Raw genomic sequence first — 22708 nt, forward strand, 5'->3', positions numbered from 1 at the left:
CCACCTCTTCAGCGGACCCTAGGCATGGTGTCAAAATTTTTGAAGAGTCTAAGGCAGATGACACTATGATCCTTAAGGATCACATCACATTTGTCACAACGGGATACCCGTTCACAGCTAGCGAGATCCAACCACAAGCTGACATGAATGAGGGGTGGGTGATTGTCGAAAGCAAACTGGTTGGGCTGTGGGTACGCATATGCTGATAAACCACAAGCTGACGTGAATGAGGGGTGGGTGATTGTCAAAAGCAAACTGGTTGGGCTGTGGGTACGCATATACCGATAAACACAACTAAGCTATACTCTCTTTCATTTTTCTATTAGCAAGGAGTATGCGGTTGCAATGTGTTATGGCAGCATAAGGTTTCCAATTTTTCATTGGTGCCGATGGAGGCAACACCCCAACCTGTTCAAGAGGAATGTGAATGCCATCTCTCCATGTTCTTTCCTCTCAACATAATTCATGATGACAAGAGTGTTTGATACCAAAGCACAAAAGGTAATTGGTGATGAATCTTCACGTGACCTTGCTTGTGTTGAAGCTAAATAACACCAGCATTGTTTGAAAGTTGCCCGTCAACCGACCTCAGGGGCAAGACCTTTTCGACCAAAAGGGGTGGTCAACGGGCCACGACTATATCTCAATGTTCATCTTTCTCAGTGCCCCAATCATGACACATTAGCCAACGAATTTCCAAAGCAGAGGATAGCAAAACCCTTTGTGTTGGGACCAATGGCCCTACATTCAGACACTTGAACACATTGGAGCATGGTGTGCCGTAACGGCCATTATGAGCTCATAAAGGTCATTATGTAGAGGTAACAGTAGCAACCATTACACGTAATGGGGTCGTAATGGCTGTAACGGCCATTACAGAAAAAATGATCCCTAATGGTTGTTACAGCCCTCGTAACGGCCCATTACACCCCATGTAAAGGCCGTAACGATCCATTATCGGTCGATACAGATTTTTCATTTTTATTTTTTTTTTTCACTAAAAAAAAATGAGACCATAACAGTCGTTATAGCACATATCATAAAGGTAACGGTGGTGGCTGTTACAGCCACTGTTACTATTACGGAATACCTTGCAAGATACAACTATAACCTCTATTTCTCAATTCAAATCCACCCTACAAATGCATTCAACATCAAACATCATATCCCATAGGACAAGTTCTCTTCAGTAGGGGGAGTTTTGCACAGCCCATGTTGGCCTCACTTATCTTAAGGGCCCACATCGAGAAGAATGACAACAAGGTCATTGCTATTTTGGATTCTTTGCAATTTTGAGCTTTAGTGAGGTTAGTTTAACAATTTTCTTTTACTTGTTATTTATCAGTTTTTAGTTAGGAAATTATAAGGTTATTGGAGTTAGTTTTTATTTTATTAGTAGATGGTTGATTGGATTAGCACGCTAATCACATGATTAGTCAGAAGTTAGAAGTTTATTGTAGGAAATCTATAAATACCTTGTAATGAGCATCGCAAAGTAGCTTTGAGTTTTGGAATGAAATTAAGATATTAGAGAGAGGTTTCTTTGGCTTTGTAAATGCTTGAGAGGTGTTTGGTTGTCAAATTACAATCCAAACGCCTCAAATACCAAGGATCCTCGAATTCTTTCTCCTCTTTTCTTCCATATCTCCTTTCAAGACAAACTCCCCCAGGTTTCCATCGATACACCATAATGTAAGGGCATTTTCACACCGGGCTCAAGTGGGGTGGCCTATGGGATGTAGGGGCACACTCGGAGTGGACCACCCATGTGAGGTGGGTGGCTCGTGTGAGGCGGGCCCCACCTGTGCGAAGCAGGTGGCTTGTGTGAAGCGGAACCCATGTGAAGTGGGGCCTACGAGGGGGGTTCGGAAGAGGTCCTAACCTATGGGATGTGGGGCCTAGGCTATCAGATAAAGGGATTGATTCGCCATGCTCTATTAATTTGAGCTTTTAAAGTGAATAGTTGTACTGCATCAAAGTGGTATTAGAGCGGGAGGTCTCATGTTCGAGACTCCTCACTGGGGGTGATTAATGCAGAGGCATTTTCACACCTAGCTCGAGTGGGGTGGCCTGTGGGATGCAGGGGCACACTCAGGGTGAGCCACCCATGTGAGGCGGGTGGCTCGTGTGAGGCCGGCCCCACCCGTGTAAAGCGAGTGGCTCGTGTGAAGCGGAACCTATGTGAAATGGGGCCCACGAGGGGGGTTCGGCCGAGGTCTTAGCCCATAAGATGTGGGGCCCGAGCTATGAGATAATGGGATTGATTCACCATGCTCTATCATTTCAAGCTTTTAGAGTAAGTGGCTAGTTATCCTACATCACACCAAATTCAGAGTTTTGTCAAAGCTCTTTACATAGTCTCCGTCAAATCTCCTTAGATAGTCTCCCCCTTCCATAGGATTCCAATAAATTCCAACAAAGCCCCTTTATCATCTTCCAAAATTGCAGGAATAGTGTGACCAAGAAACCATCAGGCCAAGGGGCTTTATCACACACAACCTTCTTAACTTCTTCCTCTCCAATAGGACACTAAACTCGATTTGACTCTTCATTAGAATTATACCCAAATTGAAGATTGTCATGCTTAGGTCTATGTCAAGCTGTTAAATGTCCTCTAATAGAAGATCCTTATAGAGCTAAACTATTTCACTACAAATTTCCTGCCCTTCTCCACTCTCCATGCATTTACTACTAAGCTACATATTGTATTCACTATCCTAAGAGCATCACCAATCCCATGGAGAAATTCCATGTTTTTGTCCTCTTTAGCGAAATCATTCAAGACCTTTGATGTCGTTTAATTTCCTCCACTTCCCTTGTAAATTCATACTTGGGATGCTACCTCCCATGGATATCTTGCCTTTTTCCTTCCTATCTAGCCTCTATAGCCTCAAGAATCACAGGTTTTGAACTTACTGGTGAGTAAAAGAATTCCTTCTTCCACTCTTTAACCAAGCCTTTTAACTCTTCACTTTTTGCATCAATTTATAGCCAGCCCACCCTCCAACCAACACCACCCTTTCACCTTCACTTTGAACCCTTTCTTTTTAAAGGCTAAAATAGGATTTTAATTAAATTCTCTTTGAACCCTTTTCTTCTCAAACCACATCAATTCGAGACGGAATGGTCCAGGGTCCTAGGACCACTAAAAAAGGGCAATGGTTCTACATTAGACCAAAAGGACCAGACATAAGAATCCTAGGACAATTTACCCCCTAACCAATCAAAACTAAGAATCTATCAAGTTTGGACATAGTTGGGTTTTCCTGTTACACCATGTAAACTCATGGGAAGGTCACACATCTCCTTTCTACCAGCTGATTCTGAGAAACTCCTAATAACGCTCATAATTCCGCTTCCCCTCTTTTCCTAGAAGAAGAACCGAATAAATGCTAAATCCCTTCCCACATACCATAAAGTATTCCATCTTGATCCAATGCCCTAGTGTTCCTGCCACAATTCCTTGCGATTATCCAGATGATTAGGATCATAAATCGATGAGAACATCAAAAAACCAACATCCATCTCCATGAAAAGAATTGAAACTGAGAAGTATTCAACCAGAGGGAAAATGTCAGGTAGGAGCAGGTCATGAAACTTTTGCCAAGCAATCATGAGAATTCCTATTTCTAATTAATTGGTGAAACATGATTTGCAATTTTGCATAGCCGATCCCAAATTGCTGGGAGAATGGTTGTAATGATGATGGTGATGACGATAAGCCAGACATGCATCGCATTGATGACAATATCATAAGTTAGCAACGAATTAAGATGATCATATGTCAAACTTGATATCATCAGGCGTCATCTTTTAATGGTAGATTCACAAACATTTATCATCAGCTTTCCACCAGACATTAACCTTCCTCTTTTACCCAGGCTCTTGGAAAAGTCATGAAAATGGCCCACATTGACAACACACATGCCAGCACGATCCCATCCAAAATTAAACCTAGACTAACTATTACATGCACATTCCAATGGGTGAACAAGTAAGGTAGGGTCATAGAGGAGAAGTTGACATGCCGCTAAGTGCAAAAGCACAGAAATGTTCACCATAAGACCAAAAGTAGGACATTGAATAGTTGGCTACAGGGAATACTAGGCAGCCCATTGATGCATGCAGAACAAACACCACTCACATGCTAACACGATCATGACTAATATTGCACTTTAGGGCCTGTTTGGATTAGCAGTTATCACAGTAATCTAAAGGAAAAGTGCAATGATTACAAATTGCTTTACCTATCTACTGACAACATCTGCATTTGACCATCAATTGCCGTGTTTGCTTCATCTGCGATAAAATCGTAATGATGGCACTATTCCATTACTTTAATATCAAATCATCACATCCATACACTAATGTCACTATTTGGATTTGAGATTTCTCCAGTAATGCCATGAAAAAGTGCAATAATTACAAATTCCTTTACCCATAATCTGGAAAACATCTGCATTTGACTGACGATTTTCGTGTTTGGTTTAGTAGTGGTAAAATCATAATGATGACACTTTTCCTTCACATTATCATGATAATTGGTAATCCAAACAGGCCGTAGCTTAATGATGATGCATTACCCTGAAAAGGAAACTTGCAAACAGAAAAAAATTTGCAAAAAATAAAAAGACTCTAGCATCCAATGCCAAATAAGTTGACTAGACAATATATTTCCAACATGACCAACAAATGAAATTACTCATATGAAGATCTTTAGAGATTTAGAACTCAGAATGAAAAATATTGGCATATAAGGATGAGAAGGTAATCTATACAAAAAGGATTCAAAAAAAAAAAAAAAGAGGGTGAGAAGAACAATGCATGACTGTCCAGTTGAAGTCAATATTCCTTTTCCTCATTGGTCATTTAGAAAGTGAATATAATATTTGGAAGAACAAATGCCTGGTGACAGACGTCAAATATATTAAGAATAGGTCTCCATATATGTTGGAAAACATGTGAACCAAAAGCTTTTTCAATGTCCATGTTGATCCAAATATGAAGAAAAGATTTTTTTAAAAAATCTCTAGTATTCAAGCATTGTAAATGGAAGCAGATTTAATTGCATCTTCCATTCTTTATACTGTTTTAATCGATATCTGGCAATCTAGTTGTATGGAGTCAAATTATGCAGCAATAATCCAGGTTCCTGTCCCTTGCTTACAAACTAAAAGAGAAACATAACAACAGATCAAAGGTGGATGTATCAAAGATCACCTGATTCAGAGAATTCTGTGGGGTCTCATACTCAGCTGCTACAAAAACGAATACCTGCAGTATGTAAAGAACAAATATTGGTTGAGATATGGAATCACTTTATTTCATCTAAAGGACACGAGACTGGAGAAGTCATTTTTCCAGCCTAAGGGCCTGTTTGGGACCGAGAAAATGACCATACAGAAATCAAAATTTTATGAAACAGACATTTCCAGGAAATGCCTAGAAATGAGAAGTTATTTCTGTTGTTAGGTAAACAAGTTGCACTCCAATGAAAATGAGTTTTCTTTTCCATTTCTGTTGCTTACAAGGATTTTCATAGGGATATCAACAACAACAATTCATGTAAGTGGCATAATATTGGAAGGCTATAATCTTCTAAACCCGGCAATGTTATAGGCATTCCACACCCGCGGCTGATCTATCATGTCAATTGTTTGCATGAATAAGAGAAACCAAATTACAAGGCTTTTCTCTTTCACTAGAACAAGAGAAACCAACTGGTTTGTATGAAGGCTAGGATCTTCTAAACCCAGCGATGTTATAGGCAGCACAGAACTTTTTTCTTTCGCTGGAACAAGAGAAACCATTGACATGATGTAGTGAATTTCGATGAGGAGGACGATCCTTATTATAGACACACTGTTGAAGAGTCTTTACAGGATCACTGGAAGATGGATCAACAGAGGTAGTGGGAGGCGAGTAGGCCCACATTTGAGGGGTCTATGCATGAGCGTGGTGTAAGGAGTGGAGCAAGGGGGAGCAGGGCAGGGGTAGTGGCGAAGGGGATAGTGGAGAAAGGGGCAATTCGAGGGAGGAGTGGAGGGGATAGCAGAAGAGGACGGATATAGGGTCTGGGCCACATCAATAGCATGCAGGTATCGGATCTAACTTCATATCTGAGGATGTACAATGAGGCTGAGGGAACATCGAAGAAACTGAAGGAAATGTTTAGAGGAGGGGATGTGAGAAAGAATGTGGAAAAGTTCAATACAAAGCTTTTTATTTATGATCACATCCTTGCAAATGCAGCAACGAACCCACACTTCAAGAATATAATCAGTGACTTGTAGCATAGGGGTGAGGGTGTGGTGCCACACACGCCACGTGAAATAATGGGCAAATATTTAGATGAAGAGTATGATGAAATGCAGCGTTATGTGTATGGGTTTCGTTAGTCGCAGGAGATGTACGGCTACACTGTGACGTATGACGGGTGGACCGGACCAGCAAGGATGTTGGTCATAAATTTTACGATCAATTGTAGGGGTCGAACGGTTTTCTTAAAATCCATAGCTGCTAGCAAAAAGATCAAAATTTCAGATTACATATATGGGCCGATGCATGATGCCATGAAAGACGTGAGCAAGAAAAACATCGTGCAATACGTTAAGACAATGGGAGCGCATTTTTAAGGTGGGGAAGACGATAATGAGAAAGTACCATATGTACTAGAACCCCTATGCAACCCGTTGCATAGATCTCATGTTGGAGGTGATAGAGGATAGGCCTTCAGTGAAGATTGTTGTCACTGATGCACAATTGATCACAAATTTCATCTACAACCATACCCGGTTACTATGCACAATTGATCACAAATTTCATCTACAACCATACCTGGTTACTATCTAAGATGTGCGTAAGGTGTGGTAAGGATATAGTGCGGCCTAGGGCGATGCTGTCGCACCCCAAACTCAGGAACCGGGCTCACAAAATTCCCGATCTCCGAATCCAGCGCCGACAGCATGATTACCTCTTACACCCCATGATGACTTCCCTATACCTCTCTCTCCCTCCCATTCTCTCCCATCTTCCTCATTTGCAACCCAAGGGGACCTTGGACGTCCAAGCAAGGAGAGAAAGAACCCATCACACCAACCCTCTTCTTAGCAAATCTCACCCAATCCAACCATTGAAGCACCATCTCCACCATTAAAGAAGCACCTTGGGAGCTTTGGAATACTAGGGAGCAAGAAGAGGAGAGGTGAGTGCTCTTTAGGGTAGATTTCTTCATTTTCATGCATGGGACAAGTGGGACCTACCAATTAATGGTAGAGATCCCATCTTGGACCTTGGGTGTGGCCAATGGCCCACCATGACTTGCATGTATGTATCCATGATGGGGCCATCCTCCATGGACCCCATCATGATGTTTACTAATGTACTATTTGTTTAAGGCCATCTACGCCCTCGTTTTGGGTGGGAATAGGATTTCCCACCTGATTTTCTGATGTATGGTCCACCATGATGAACATCATATCCACACCCTTCACATGTAATCCTGTTTTTGTATTTGGACAGCAAGTTCTAAAAATCATATAAAATCGACCATGCTAAGATCAGAGTTGAAACTTAGGAATAATATGAACCACAATATGAACTAACTCTGGACCAAATTTCGTAGCCATCCAATGGTCCAATCATCCGTAACATCAAGTTTACTTGGTTGTTGTCCAGCAACACATGCAGGATTCCGATTTGCCTAAAACGGACCCATTTTTAACTCCTTTAATGAAGGTATTAAAAATATATGTTCCGTTGGATTCATAGAAAATCGAACTAGCTTTCCAACAGTATATAATAAGACTCAATCGGAGTTCGGACGGCTGAGATCTTGACCTTATATGAAAGATGTATTTGGGGGTTTGTTATGACCATTCTTGTGTGGTCAATATCTGTGATTCCAACGGTCCGATGCATTTGATATTTGTTCTTAACTTGAGATAGTAAATAATCATATGGATGGTTCCTATGATCAGATTCTTTCATAATAAAATTTAGAAAGTTCTGAACTGACAGATACTTCCATAAGGATAAACCTTAAATTGTTTTGTATGGTCCAGATGGATCCAAGACTCTGTATGGTTGGAAATCTATATACAGCCTAAATGATGTATTATTAAACCATCCATTGGATCGGATTTTCCAACAGAGAATCTGATTATAAAAATTTGATTAATATATTTCATGTGCTACTAGATGTGTATATGTTGTACATAACATTCATCCTCTTATTGACCCACTTGGATGTGGGATCACTTGTGATTTATGCATTTTATTAGTTCATCCAATCTGGAAACCCATGTATATTTTTGTCTCTTATCTATGGTTTGCTAGCATGTGGGCCCCACTTGCCATTGGATCTATTTCATTTCCTTTGCACTTTCTGTTTGCTGAAATTTTCTAGGTACTTGATTGTATTTCATGTAGGCCTCTTTGACACCTTGTAGTAGGCCCCACACTCTGTAGTTAAGGGTCCCACTTTGGGGGATGTTTAATCCTTATATAAGTGAGCTAGGATGTCCCACCTTTTTTTGTCAAGAATGATCCCTAAGTGTTTGGAAATTGGGCCCTAAGTTGTGACAGACCCCATTGCTGAAAATTGTCTGATTATTTGTGTTTCGTACCAACTTTGGGCCTCTATAGTAGACCACACGATGGAGATATGAGTAGGCCACCACTTAGAACCTTTAACCTATACCAATGAATAGATAAATAATATTTTATTCGGGCTAAATCAGACCCTACATGATCAGGGAGTGGATCCCAAAATGGGACAAGGCATGGTTGTGCAGAAAATTATGTGCAAAAAATCAAAGTACCTATGTTTGGCCCTATATCAAATATTATGTGTACACAACCAGTTGGTCCCAACTTATAGTTTTTTAAGTACATATATAGTACAACCAAGGGCACTTGATGGGACACTGAAAGGTGGTCCCCTGTGATCATGGGACGTACTCAAGATCGGGCCAAAACTGATTCTGCACTGTGTTTCCTGCACATTTCCTCCAAGTACTCATTTTGGGACACCACCGTAAATTGTATAAACCAAACAAATAAGGATCGCCTTATACCTTTTAAAGCCCATACATAGAGCTACCAGATGGATCCTTCTTTTCACCAGATGTGAGTCCCACATGATCATAACTCTGAATTGTAGATGGCCAGAAACCAATATTGCATTGCACCCTCAGCATAAGACATTTGGTTTACTATGTTTCTGCATTGCATGGCCTAGATACGGCTGACGGTATTCATGGACTCGTAAGGATTTGCATATCGCATATCGCATTGCATCCACAATACATGACATTTGGCTTACTATGTCTCTGCATTGCATAGCCGACCTACATTGTTTCCTCAATATATGACATTGGCTTATTATGTCTTTGCATTGCATAGCTTGGATAAGGCTGATGGTATTTAGGGACCCACCAGTATTTCCGCTTACTCTGATATTTATATGGACTTGCTAATATTTCCGCTTACTCTGACATCTATATGCTTGGCACGTGCATTGCACACACTTACACCACCCTCTAAGCTTCTTGTAAGCTTATGCATGACCGTTGCGTGCAGGTGACGTTAGGTCGCAGCAGCATTGAGACAGGGCGTGCTAGAGCTTCGGAGTTTTTGTTTCATGTGTGTATTTCCCTTTCAGCATTATACTCGAGTGATTTTATTAGTGGATATGTGGTGATGATGTTATTGTTTGTGTATGGATTATGCTTATAGTTATGCTTCTTACAAAAAAAAAATCACGTTGAAAATCCTCCTTGTAGGATCCCAGGATCAGAATCCAGTATATGGGTGCTGGGAGCCGAGAATGGGGTACCACGGAGGCTGTCGGTGTCGGATTCGGCGATCGGGAATTTTGTGAGCCCGATTCCCGAGTTTGGGGCGCGACAGATTCGATTCACCACAAATTACATCACCCTAAATAACCTCCTAAAAAACAGGGAGGAGCTACGAGAACTTTCCAGCACTTGAAATATACAGATTGGAATCAGAATAGGAAGAGAGTAGCTTGGAGAGTAGATAATAAAGCCAATATATGTAGTGTTGAGGATAGTAGATAATGAGACATTTGTCGATGGGATCCTTGTATGCGTCCATGCAGTTACTGAGAGAAGCCATCCAGGTTAAAATCCTCGAAGCATATAAATGGTTGCACGCAATAATTGATAACTATTAGGAAATGACCCTTTCGCACCCACTTCATCAAGCTGGTAAGTAGATACATGATTTAGTTTTTGTTGTCTATATGCTACAGTAGTTTATTGTACGGCTATTTTATCATGTTGATTTGTGAATGTTTGCACCATATTGGGTTTCAATATACTTCCTGAATCCCAAGTACCACTACAACCATAGACTTTATGAAGACAATACCTTAAAGAGGGTTGTGCATGAGGTTATATTATAAGCTATTACCCAACTATTTGAGGAAAAGTAGCATTGATAATGAGATAAATATGTTTTGCACTTACATTTTCTCTAACTTCACCAAAAACTTTATACTCACACTTAATGTTAAATGACATCAACAGATTGTTAAATTCCGCAATGTTATTGGAATGTTTGGGTGCAAGGCCGTGTGGAAGGCAAGGAGCCAGATGATGGCATGTGAGTTGTTGCATTAGTTACCTCTTACAACTTAAAAGTTAGTTCCCATATTTTAGTAGTAAATGTGAAACTAGTACAAAATTTATCTATTTCGTACGCAAATGGTGGGCTATGTTTGGAAATGATTGCGAGACTTTACATCAATTGGCTATTCGTGTGCTTCAGAGACGGTGCCCTCCTCACCCTGTAAAAGAAATTAGAGTAACTTCTCACTCATTCAAACAAACGAGCACAACAGATTTGGGTACAAGCGACGTTAGAAGCTAGTATACTGCCGCTATAACATGAAGTTATGAAAGAGGCTGCCATGTACAGAAGAAAGAAAAAAAAAAAAAAAGCACAAGAGGACCAATTGAACTTGATGACAATCGGCCAGCATGCATATGTTGGAGAGGATACAGAGGACCCACTTTACAAGTGGGTTTAAGTCAGATGACTTGGACATTTAAGATGGGCAACCAGAGACGCATATAGAGGAGGCAGTGTCACAAGGGCAGCCCGCAACATCACTATCACATGGGACACGTGGTGACATGACCTTATCCAACACTGAGAGTGAGACAAAAAGCAATGCACGTGATGGGTCTGGTGATAATGATAACGACAATTTACCAATGGTGAAAAATTCAACCAATTTACCAATGTTTCCCCATGTTTCCCAAAAAGTGCGATAAATTAACGTGATACAATCAATACGTATCCGAATCCCAATACATAACACGATAACGATACAGTAAACATTGGTTCCACTACAGGTCTTTCCAGGGGCAAACTTGATATCAACTTAAACAAGTATCACATGAACTGTGACCAAGATTTCAATAAAATGCAGGGTGAAGCAAGTCTTCATTTCCTCATGGCCATCTTTCTCAATGACCATTAGTTTCACTGCAAATTGCGGTCGCAGATGAAACCTTTCAAGCATTAAGCTCTATTTCCTTGCCCCTGACATAACTTGGCCCTTAAATCAACCACTTATAGGATGAGTGGAAGATGATTTCATTTCTTCAATGCTGAAATAGTAACTCTAAAGTTCAAAACACTTTAAATGTTTTACGTGGCTGCTTTTATTTATAGCACAATATGAATTAAGCTCTATATGTCTGCCTCTGACAAAACTGGAGCCCTTCAAACAAAAATCAACTGATTAGAGGAAAAGTTAGAGAAGATTTCACTTCTTCAATGTTGAATTATAACTCTAAACATCAAAGCAATGTTTTGAATAGCGTAGTGCAACTATGATGCTATGTAGCGTTAGAAAATAGCATAAATCCCTGAAGCATACACTCCAAGGGTCGTAGTGTACGTCTAGCATATGTATTGCCGTAGCGTACGCATAGCGTATGTAGTGTGTGCATAACGTATGTAGGTTACACTACGCTTTTTTATTAATGATAATTGTATTTCGTATTTTGTACTTAATAGTCTAAACCTGCAGGATTTTAATTTCTTTTCAGAATTGTGAATTGCGATTTCAATTAGACATTATTAATTAAAGTGGTTTTCTTAGAAAGTTGCTGATGTGATCAAGATTTTATTTGGTTTATATATGTGGATTGGCTTTTGATAAATGATCATTAATAACTTGTTTGAACATGCTAATACTTGAAAAAAATCATCTTTTAAGCATTTTTATATATTCTTTTCTTACTATTTATCATATTTTTCCTATTTTTAAATATATAAAAAAAATAGAAGTATTGTGTAGCTTACGCTACTTACGCCACACGCTATAGAGGGCTGAATGTATGCAACACGCTACTGCTATTTAAAACACTACTTCAAAGCAGTTTGAAAGTTTTATGTGGCTGCTTTTATTTGTAGCACAATATGGACCTGCATAGACCATTCTTGGTAGCATACTTGGCAACCATTAGACTTGTTTTCTAACTCAAAATCTATAAAGAATTTATGAAAAAAGTTGACAAAAATGTAATAAACTCCAAAACATTCAATGTGTACATGTTAAAGTAAAACATGATCTAATTCAACCTCATCACAATGGAGTAAGGAAATGGAGTTCATGCCAAGAAATCATCTTTCCACCGTTCGAAATTATTATCAATCAGATGACTATTCAAGCTGAATACTAGCTGGAATGCAGAGTAAAATGGTGACTACCAAAACCCACTTAACAAGAACTATGAACAGAGAAATTCATGATCACAGTAAACAATACTTCTCCATGGCAGACCTGTTTTGTGTTCCATGTAAACATCCACTGTAGGTCTGCTGATATATTCAATGCCAAGCTGACCTGCAAGGCATAAGTAAAAGATTAACTTCAACTGGACCCAAGATCACTAAAGCCTTAACGGTTACTCTAGGACCAACAGGGAATTCATAAGAACGTAAAACACTAAAGAGTAAATATATCAGGACATTGCGAAGACAATTTCAAGAACAACATAAATGGATTGCTGACTTTTTTCAGCAGTTTGTGTGAAAACGTATATACAATCACAATTAAATGAAACTGCAACTCACAACAACAGTATACTAAAAAAATGTGATTTACGGGGGGAAAAGGAACAAAAAAACAGAAGAAGACTGTGATTTACTTTATTGAGTTGTGGGTTGTTATGAGTCTTTGGATGATGGAATGGTCAGTGAATCAGTCGTCATCTATTGCCATGCAATGCTCAGTGGTCATTTATTGCGACAAAAAAAGATAGGGATAAAAGGAGACAGGCAGTGATGGAGATGGAGGTAGGATGGAGATGAGAGAAGCAAATAAGGACGGCTGAATTACTGTGTGGAACAAAAGATGAAGCTCAAATCTAAAGTGACTGGTGGCAATCTCTTCACAGTCTTTATGGAAAATCTTCCCAAAAGAATGGAACATCACAGAATTCTGCCGTACTTTGGAAGATTCAGCAATGATATGGACACCGCGATCCTGGTGGAGAGAACTGGATTATGGGGGCTTTGCCTTCGTATGATTTGCACATATTGAAGAGGCAGCAATTGCAATGACAGTATGGATGGGTGTATCCTTGGAAATAGGAAGCTGACAGCCAGTTTCTCCAGATATGTCTGGAAGGTTCTCCGGCATGAAATAAAAGAGGACATCAAACTTCTTGAGCAAGAGAGAGAGAGAGAGAGGACGGAGGACAAAGGGAAAGTAGTGACACTGAAGGAAATCAATTCTAATCTCAGAAGAGAATCAAATGTACAGAGAGGAGATAAATCTTTCATAAAAAAATAAAAAATGTACAGAGAGGAGATAACATTATCTACCATGGCTGGAACGAAGTCTCACCATCCATTTTGCAGGAGGCCTGTTCAGCAGTTGTCGACATACTATTATCGGGAGGGAAGGAGACCGTTAATGTTGACTCTAGGGTGGTTATGGAGAATCAGAAGATCTTGGAAAAGATTGTTTGTGCTCATCGTCAGATCTGAAACCACCTCAAATAAGAAAGTGACTCGATGGGTGGGTAGGAGATGGAACCTGCTTGAGCAAGAGTATTCTATCAAATCCACATCTAGGTGGGGGCTCAAGCTACAGCCCCATATCAATTCAGGTAGATTCTTGGATGGTAAATCTATTAACGTGGATGGCCCAATCTCTAATATCCTTTGCTGGAAAGAATGGTATTGGCTACAAAACTATCCAGCTGGTTCATATTCTATGGGATTCCATTAGAAGCTTGGTCAGTGGCGGTTTTGCTCGCTGTTGGTTCTCATATCAGACTCATGGTGTCATATCTCAACATTTACCCACTTAAACATAAGGAACATGAGCGCTAACTGTCCATAAGACTGATAGGGAAAATGTCGCTACATTTATTCACATTGAACCAATGGGTTGTCAGAAGAAACAAAGATTACGCTACGAAGCAACAATGTTCCAGGTGCAAGGAGGAACCTTAAACCATTCTATTATAACTTACTATGGCCACGCCTTCCTTGTGCACAACTAATTTTCTGTGGTTGGAATAATGAATCCCTTCTCAACAAGAAAACATGCAGGTAATCTGACACCTTGACTCGCACCAACTTCACTCGATAACGATTTTTCAAGCCAACAGTGTCAGGCATCAACTTTCAGAATCTCACCATTCTAAAAAATAGAATAGGTGGGCCTTCAATTGGTTGTGTAGGCTCATCCGTCAGCCGTAGAACTGTATTTCCATGGTCTTGTACACTTTATGGAGACATTATTTCTCTATTGGTCTTATTGCTGGGATCTTATTAATGGATCAACATGCCTCCCAGTCCCCAGAGGTCTTATGTGAGGTCAAGTTATTTCTTCCAATAGATCAGGAGAACATGATTTCACAAACACATACCCACCACACACCTTCTAGCGAGAGGATATTGGGCCATATATAAATCATCATCATCATCTAAGCCTTATCCCAATTAATTGGGGTTGGCTACATGAATCCTCTTCCGCCAGTCCACTCTATCAAGGGTCATAACTTTAGCTAGACCATATGTCATCAAGTATTTTCTTAGTACCTCCACCCACGTCCTTTTGGGCCTTCCTCATCTCCTTTTAGAGCCTTCAACTTGTAAAAACTCACTCCTAACCAGTGCAGTTCTTAGTCTCCATTGCACATAACCAAACCATCTAAGTCTACTTTCCCTCATCTGATTACCCATTAGTGCTACTCCTAACTTCTCTTGAATGCATTCATTTATAATTCTATCATTCCTTTGCTTGTCACTCATCCATCTTATTTCTAATTCTACTCCTAACACCCACACTGCATTCATCCTACGAACATGTTTCTTAACTGCCCAACATTTCATCCCATAAAGCATGTCTGGTCACATAGTTATCCTATAAAATTTCCCTTTCAGGTTTAGTACACGACAATTACATAAAACTCCAGAGGCATATTTCCATTTCTTCCACCTCCCTTTATTTCTATGGTCAACATCCTTGTCAATCTCTCCACTCTTATGAATTATCGACCCAAGATACCAAAATTGGTCCTTTGGGAAACTTCTTGATCAGCAACCTTAACTAATTCCTTGATTCACCCCTATTATTACTAAAATTGCACTCCATATACACTATTTTAGTCCGACTAATTTAAAATTCTTTAAATTCTACGCACCGCTCCTAAATCTAGCTTCGCGTTTAAGCTCCCCCTCGTCTTATCAATCAAAACTATGTCATCTGCAAACAACATACACCATGGGATCTCTTCCTATAAATGCCTTGTTAACTCATCTATAACAAATACGAAAAGGTACGGACTCAATGTCAACCCCGGGTGCAAGCCTACACTAATTGGAAACTCACTTGTCTCTCCACTAGTGGTCCTCACATTTGTCGCCACTCCCTCATACATATCCTTAATTATGTCAACATATCCACTTGAAACGTTTGCTTTCCCAACACCCACCATATTAACTCTTTGAGGACCATATCTTAAGCTTTCTCTACGTCTACAAAGACCTTGTAGAGATCCTTCTTCCACTCTCCATATTTCTCTATCAATTGTCCAAGTAGGAAAACAACTTCAGTGGCAAACCTCCCTAGCATGAAACCAAATTGATTTTCTGATACATTCATCTCATGCCCTAGTCTTTACCTGATCACTCGTATGGCTCACAAGTTTAATCCCATGATAGTTAGTGCAACTTTGTATCGCTCCTTTATTCTTATAAACAGGTACAACAGTACTTTTCCTCCATCAAACTGCCATTTTCTTCAATCTTATAATCTTTTTGAACAACTTTGTCCACCAAACTAACCCATTATCTCCACACACTTCCAAACCTCTATTGGCATACCATCTAGTCTATGAGTCTTTCTTGTTTTCATCTTTATCAAAGCCTCTTTCACATTAGATACCATAATCCTACGAAAGTATCTATGGACTCCAATGTCATTTAAGTTTATAATTCCTTCTATCCCTATGCTCTCAGAGTGATTATCATTTAAGTTCTGACAATAGCTTCTCCAACTTTCATTGATCCCATTGTCCTTGACTAGTACCCTTTAGTCATCACTCTTAATGCCTCTAACATGTGACATGATCCCTTTGGATGCATGCTACATTTTGTTAGGGAGACCATAGTTGTGGGGCCAAGATATGGTACATTTGACTCGGGCTAACACCTATTCCTTCATTAAAGATAGTGTTAATATCACATTACAGTCAATGAAACATCTTCCAGCACACAAATCTAATACAGACGAAAATTTGCTCAATGTAAAAAAGTTTGAAGAGGAAAGCAAGGAGACTTCCATCATTTATGTCTTGGTTGTTAAAGAAGACCAAAAACAATCAAATGTTCCGCCTCCTATACAAGAGCTTCTTCACTAATATGAAGATTTGGTGTTGGAAGAACTCTCAGTTGGACTTCTTCCAATGAGGAACATTCAACACTTCATTGATTTAGTGCCAAGTTTGAGTCTATTGAATCTTGTGCACTACCAAACGAGTCCAACCAAACATGTCGAGCTCCACAGATAGGTTACTGAGTTATTGCAAAAGGGTTTAATTCAGGAAAGCACATCACCAAGTTTTGTTCTTGCATTATTAACCCCCATGAAAGATGAATCATGGATGATATGTGTAGACAGTCATGCAATCAACCAAATTACTATCAAAAACCGGTTTCCATTCCTCACTTGGACGATATGTTGGACATTATGCATGGAGCAATGGTCTTTTTAAAGATCAATTTGAGGACGGGATATTATCAAATAGTATCTGACCCAAGGACAAGTGGAAGATCGCATTTAAGACTCAAGACGAGCTATGCAAGTGGCTTGTCATGCCACTCAGTGATGAGGACATCCGAGCTCCTTTTAGAGTTTATTAGAGACGAAGGAGAGTTACCCCAGTTTTGTTATGGCTAGATGATCATTACATAGGGCCTAGTGGGCCCAATTTAAGTTCCTAGCCCCGTTGAAGACACCACATGCATGACCGTGCATCTTTGAAGACCCTACATTAGGAAGATGCAAGCGGGTTGCTTAGGGGTGTTGGACCATTGGATTTCGCACGTGGACTATTGGATCATGACAATGGATCATCTTGATCGTGGACCATTGGACACAATGGAGCCATTGGGATGGTGTAATTTAGTTATTTTATTTATTTATTTAGGTATTTTGGTTTATTTTATAATTTAGTTGAAATAAGGGCAATTTAGACATTTTATATGCAATAAGAGTATTTTTGTAAAAACATCCCAAAAAGACTATTAAAGGGTTGGGCGTGTGAAGCCCTAGGGGGGATATTGAAAATAAAATTTTCTTCTTTGTTGCTTTGAGCAAAGAAAAGCTTCCCGTGATTGGAGTTTGTTGTGAAGCCATGGAGTGATTCCAACCATCTTCTCTCCCTTTTTTCTTCTCTTCAATGTATTCTTTTCACTTTTCTCTTCTTCCCTCTCTCTATTTTCTTTCTTTATCTTTTGTTTCCTTCCAAATCACATCACGCCATCCCCCCCCCCCCCCCCTTTTTGGTCCTTGATCCTTTAAACCCCCCTAACCCTTCCAAACCCTAATCTCCTAAATTCCATAAACGTTAAGTTGTCAAACCCTAATTCTTTTAAACCCTAATAAAGCACAAGCGAATCCTCGTATTTAGATCAAATCCTATGATAGATGGAAGTTGTACCTTCCATTGGGTCGTTTCCGATTGATAATCTTAAGATCTATCTGCGGGATTGTGATATAACCTTGAATTTGGGCATAGTTGATTACTTGATTTCTTTAAATTTGTGATAGATTGGCCACATTTTATATTTTGATTTACTCTAATAATCCGTTTATTAATTCATTCGCATCATTATTATAGTTTAGCCTATCCATCCTGCATCAAATTTTGGTATCAAACCCTAGGGTTTAGCATAAGGTTTTCATATCGCATTTAGGGTAGGTTTTCATATTGCCATGTCTAGGGTTAGCAGTCTTTCCAGTATCATCACATTGCATCCAGAGTCTTTAGTTCTTAATGTCTTTTTCAATAATCCCTGAAGTTTCATTGAAAAATTCCACCATTTTCCCAATGTTCCCATGTTTCCCAACGATACATTACGCTATACAACTGATATATCCCATGCAATAACCGATATGTATCCATATCCCAAGGGTGCGATACATTACGCGATAACGATATTTAAAACATTGCACGCCGCCAACATATTCTTCACAAAAATTGTGCAACTTCACAAGTTACCAAAAATAATAACTTTGGACTACGATTCGAAGTTTGTGGGGCACATCTAGCACACTTTATAAAAGCAATTTTGGGACTAAGCTTCAATTCTCTTGCGCATATATTATCCTCAAGCAGATGGCCAAACCGAGGTAGTCAACAAGTGACTTTGTACCCTATTGAGGAGTATCATAAGTGAAGATGTTTCTTAGTGGGACTTTACTCTACCCCAAGCCGAGTTTGCCTATAACAACTCTGTAAATCTAACAATCTCCATTTGAAATCATAAATGGGAGAAGTCCACATCATTTACTTGACTTTACCATTACTGATAAAAGATCCAATGAGCAAAGATGCTAATGCTTTTGCCAAGCACATCCAAAACTTGCAAGCTCAGATAAAGAAGAAGATTGAAGAATGCAACACCAAGTATTGAGAGGCTGCAAATGAACATTAGTGGGAGAAGACATAAAGAATGTGACTTAGTTATGCTTTATCTCTACATAGAAATGTTCCCTAAGGGAAGTTACAACAAGCTCTACGTCTAAGAAAATTAGTCCATGCCGATTTAAGAGGAAGTTGGGTGACATTACCTATGAGATCGAGTTGCCGGATGACTTAGATATCTCGTCAACTTTCAATGTGGCAGATTTTTCGAGTACCATGGCGAGATGTCTAACATGCAATATGAAGTCATTATCAACATGGATAAACAACTCCCAAAGAAAAAAAGAAGAAGTTGAACAAGTATTGCATATAAAGACTACTACACTCGATGGGGCTAATACAAGCAATACTTAGTGAAATGGAAGAACAAGCCTTGTTCTAAATGCATATGGATCACAGGTGACGAATTGTAAAGATTGAATCCAAACCTCTACTACTTGTATAAAGCGTCCAACACGTCGGAGTCGAGTTCTTTCCAACCCAAGGGGAATGATGCAAGGCCCACAGCCTAGTATGGAGTTCAGCATGTGTTGATTTTGGACTGTTTATTTATATATTCGAGGCATAAAATCAAGACCTATAATTTATCATTTACGAGAGATAGAAGGATGTGATGATTATATTGGGCTGATTTAAAGATGTGGTCAAAAAAAAATTAGGATTACTCCTAAATTTTCTTTTACCATTATTAGGCTTTTACCATCTTAGGTAGATTAGATTAATTTGAAATCAATCTCTTAGTTGGGGGATCCTCATTAAAGGTTCCTTTAGGGTATGTAAAAGGTGGGGTGGTGCAGGAAGTAAGCATTTTAAAATTTTCTAAGTGTGAGTTTCCCACAATTAATTTAAGAAGAAGTTTGATAACAATAGTTATTTCTCCCTCTCTATTCCATTATTCTTTTGGCATACTATTATCCATTTCTTTGTGATTTGGGTGTTGATATCCCGTTGACTTGATAAATGGGTTGCACCAAGTACACAGGTATGACATATAATGAAAGAGAAATTTCATAGGATAAGTAAAAGACTTGGGATGCTTTGTGTGGAAAATGTTGTGCAATTAAGGAATAACATGTTCATAGGATAAGTGTGGCTGACATGAGGACGTTGAGATAGATGAGTGGCAAGACAAGGATAGAAACTGGTATCTTAAACCAGGACTATTAGAAGTTAGCTCCCCAGTAATGAAAATAAAAAAGCAAAACAGAGGAAACATGCAGCCGCTGGTGATCTTAAATCACAAGCCTTCTTCCCATCCCATGGTGATCCAAACCATTCATCTAGGAGATCCCACCATGAAATGGGCCAAGTGACAAAAACATCACAAGAAATTAGAACCTCACCGTACATACAAAGGCGATGGATCATCACGTGGTAGTCCAGAGGGAGCATCCCAGCGTAATAACCACAATTTTAACAAATATTTATATAGAAAGAAAAAAAGGAAGTGGGAGAGGTGGGCCCCACCTCATCATGTCCATTGGGCTGCTTCTGAAACCAGTTCACATTCAGCACCTACAAAATAAAAATTAATAATAATAATAATGGAGATTAGAGAGGAATAAAGAACAAGAAAGCAAGAAACCGGAGACTGAGAAAAAATCCGATGGGAAAGAAACAACGGAGAGATGTTGTTCTATCATTAGATTTGAAGGATTTGAAGGAAACTGGGGCAGAAAAATATATAAGAACGAAAAGAAAAGAAAGGGATTATAATACCTTGACATCTGCAGACGGAGAGGGAACGTTGAGAGTGTCGGAGAGAGAGGCCATGGCGCACATTACCGCCAGTATCGTCACGGCGAACGTTAGCACCGCGTTCGCACGGTATCCGAAGGAATGCATCCCCGTCTCTCTATGTCTATCTTCTTCTGCTTCTTTTCTGTCCGAAATGGCTTGCGATGGCCCGTAAGAACGAACGGACGAATTATGAACGGCAGTTTAGGGTGATAGTTCACCACCAATTTTAAGAGAAAGTGCGACACCGGCCGATGCCACTGGCCAACTCGACGATCGCAGAGGCTTGATTTTACATTGCACTACACAACACCCGCTCCACTCGGAGCCACACAAGTTGTCGAATGTGGTGTTTGAATTGCATCTAAATGGTCATCCCATGCATTGCAGCCCAACCGTAAAATGAGACGCCTAAGCAACCAGGTCAATCCACCCGTCTAATGCATCTTTCATTGGGCATTGGATGGTGGCGACTTTAGGAGGGATGTGGATTGTCTGCTGACGCTGCCAGTAGCAAGGTGGCTAGTGGACAGTCCTTTGCGTGCACACTGTTGTCTACCTTGTCCATCTTTTTTTCTTTTTTATTCCTATCATTTTAAAGCAGCAGCCTGTGAATGCTACATGCCCTCACTTGCTTGGCTCTTTTTCCATGTTGCTCTAGTTTAGTTTGATATGATTTAAATACGGGATTAGCTTAAAGGTAAAAGTGCATTTAACTTGTAGTCATCATTAGCTAAATGAAATTTAAAAGTTTAAGAAACCATGTGATTCTCTTACTTAAGTGACTTCTGCAGTTAATCTATGACCATATATTTAAAGGTTTCGATTACAGAAAAGTAATGGGTTAGACACCATTTTCCGTTCTCACGGTATGTGGCCTCTACTTTATAGGATTTTGCAAAAAAAAATTATTCGGTAAAGTTTCAGCATTATTATATCTAGCAATGCTCCGCAGAGCTTAAGACTCTGTATAGGTAAAAGGAGAAAACAAAACAATACTTAACCTTACTGCATAGGGTTTAGACCCCGAGTAGGCAAAATAAAGTTTAAAACAAAAAGATGGACAAAATAAAGTATCGTAGAATAAAAGATAAAAGAAAGTGAGTGTATGGTTTTGATATGTCTCGGATGTGTGGACTGGAATGCAAATTGATTTGAAATGAAAGAAGGAAAATAGGAGATCTGATATCCTTTTTTATGCAAAATGATAGTCGAATATCCCCGGTTCTAATCCTACTCTTAACTTTGTTGGCTTCTATTAATAGGATGTTCCTTCTAAAGCTGGCCGCCTAAGTCGAGCAGGGCTTCGGCGTCGATCAGATGTCTTCGAAGTCTATGAAGAAGAGGGCCCACTTTAGTCTCTCTTTCTCTATGTCCTTCGAAATGGCAGTTGTTGCGTTGTATTTAGGGCATATTTGATTTTCCAAACCTTTGGTAAATACATTGCAAATAGGTAATAATTATTTTCTTTGGTAATTATGGCATTGTTTATCGATGCTTGATTTGACGCTTACTTTTTTTAGCTCTAAAGCCGATGACACTACCAAATATATGTGGGGCCCACTGTGATTTCTGTGTCTTATCCACATCGTTCATCCGTTATGCCAGCTGAATTTAGGGCTTGACCAAAAAAATAAGGCTGATACAAATCTCAAGTGGACCACAACACTATTTAGGGAATCAAACATCTACCGTTAAAAACTTATCGATGTCACTGTTTCCTTTAGCGTGAGCCACTTGAGTGTTGGATCAGCCTCATTTTT

At 39.5% G+C, this 22708-nt stretch overlaps 1 protein-coding gene across 4 annotated transcripts in view; it reads right to left on the reverse strand.

The window, feature by feature from the left end:
* Positions 1–21180, reverse strand: part of LOC131231940 (signal peptidase complex subunit 3B-like) — a 64385-nt gene extending 43205 nt beyond the window's left edge. The window contains exons 1-4 of one of the 4 annotated variants that reach the window (XM_058228345.1): positions 20928–21180; positions 20676–20723; positions 12824–12886; positions 5221–5274 (exon numbers count right to left, since the gene is read on the reverse strand). In XM_058228345.1, coding sequence (XP_058084328.1) covers positions 5221–5274; positions 12824–12886; positions 20676–20723; positions 20928–21053 — 291 coding nt within the window. In that variant the 5' untranslated portion in view covers positions 21054–21180. The remainder of the gene's footprint in view (positions 1–5220; positions 5275–12823; positions 12887–20675; positions 20724–20927) is intronic. The other 3 variants (XM_058228342.1, XM_058228344.1, XM_058228343.1) reach the window with 3 other exon arrangements.
* Between the last annotated feature and the right edge of the window lie 1528 nt (positions 21181–22708).

This window comes from Magnolia sinica, chromosome 17, assembly GCF_029962835.1.
Source record: "Magnolia sinica isolate HGM2019 chromosome 17, MsV1, whole genome shotgun sequence".
Lineage (NCBI taxonomy): Eukaryota > Viridiplantae > Streptophyta > Magnoliopsida > Magnoliales > Magnoliaceae > Magnolia > Magnolia sinica.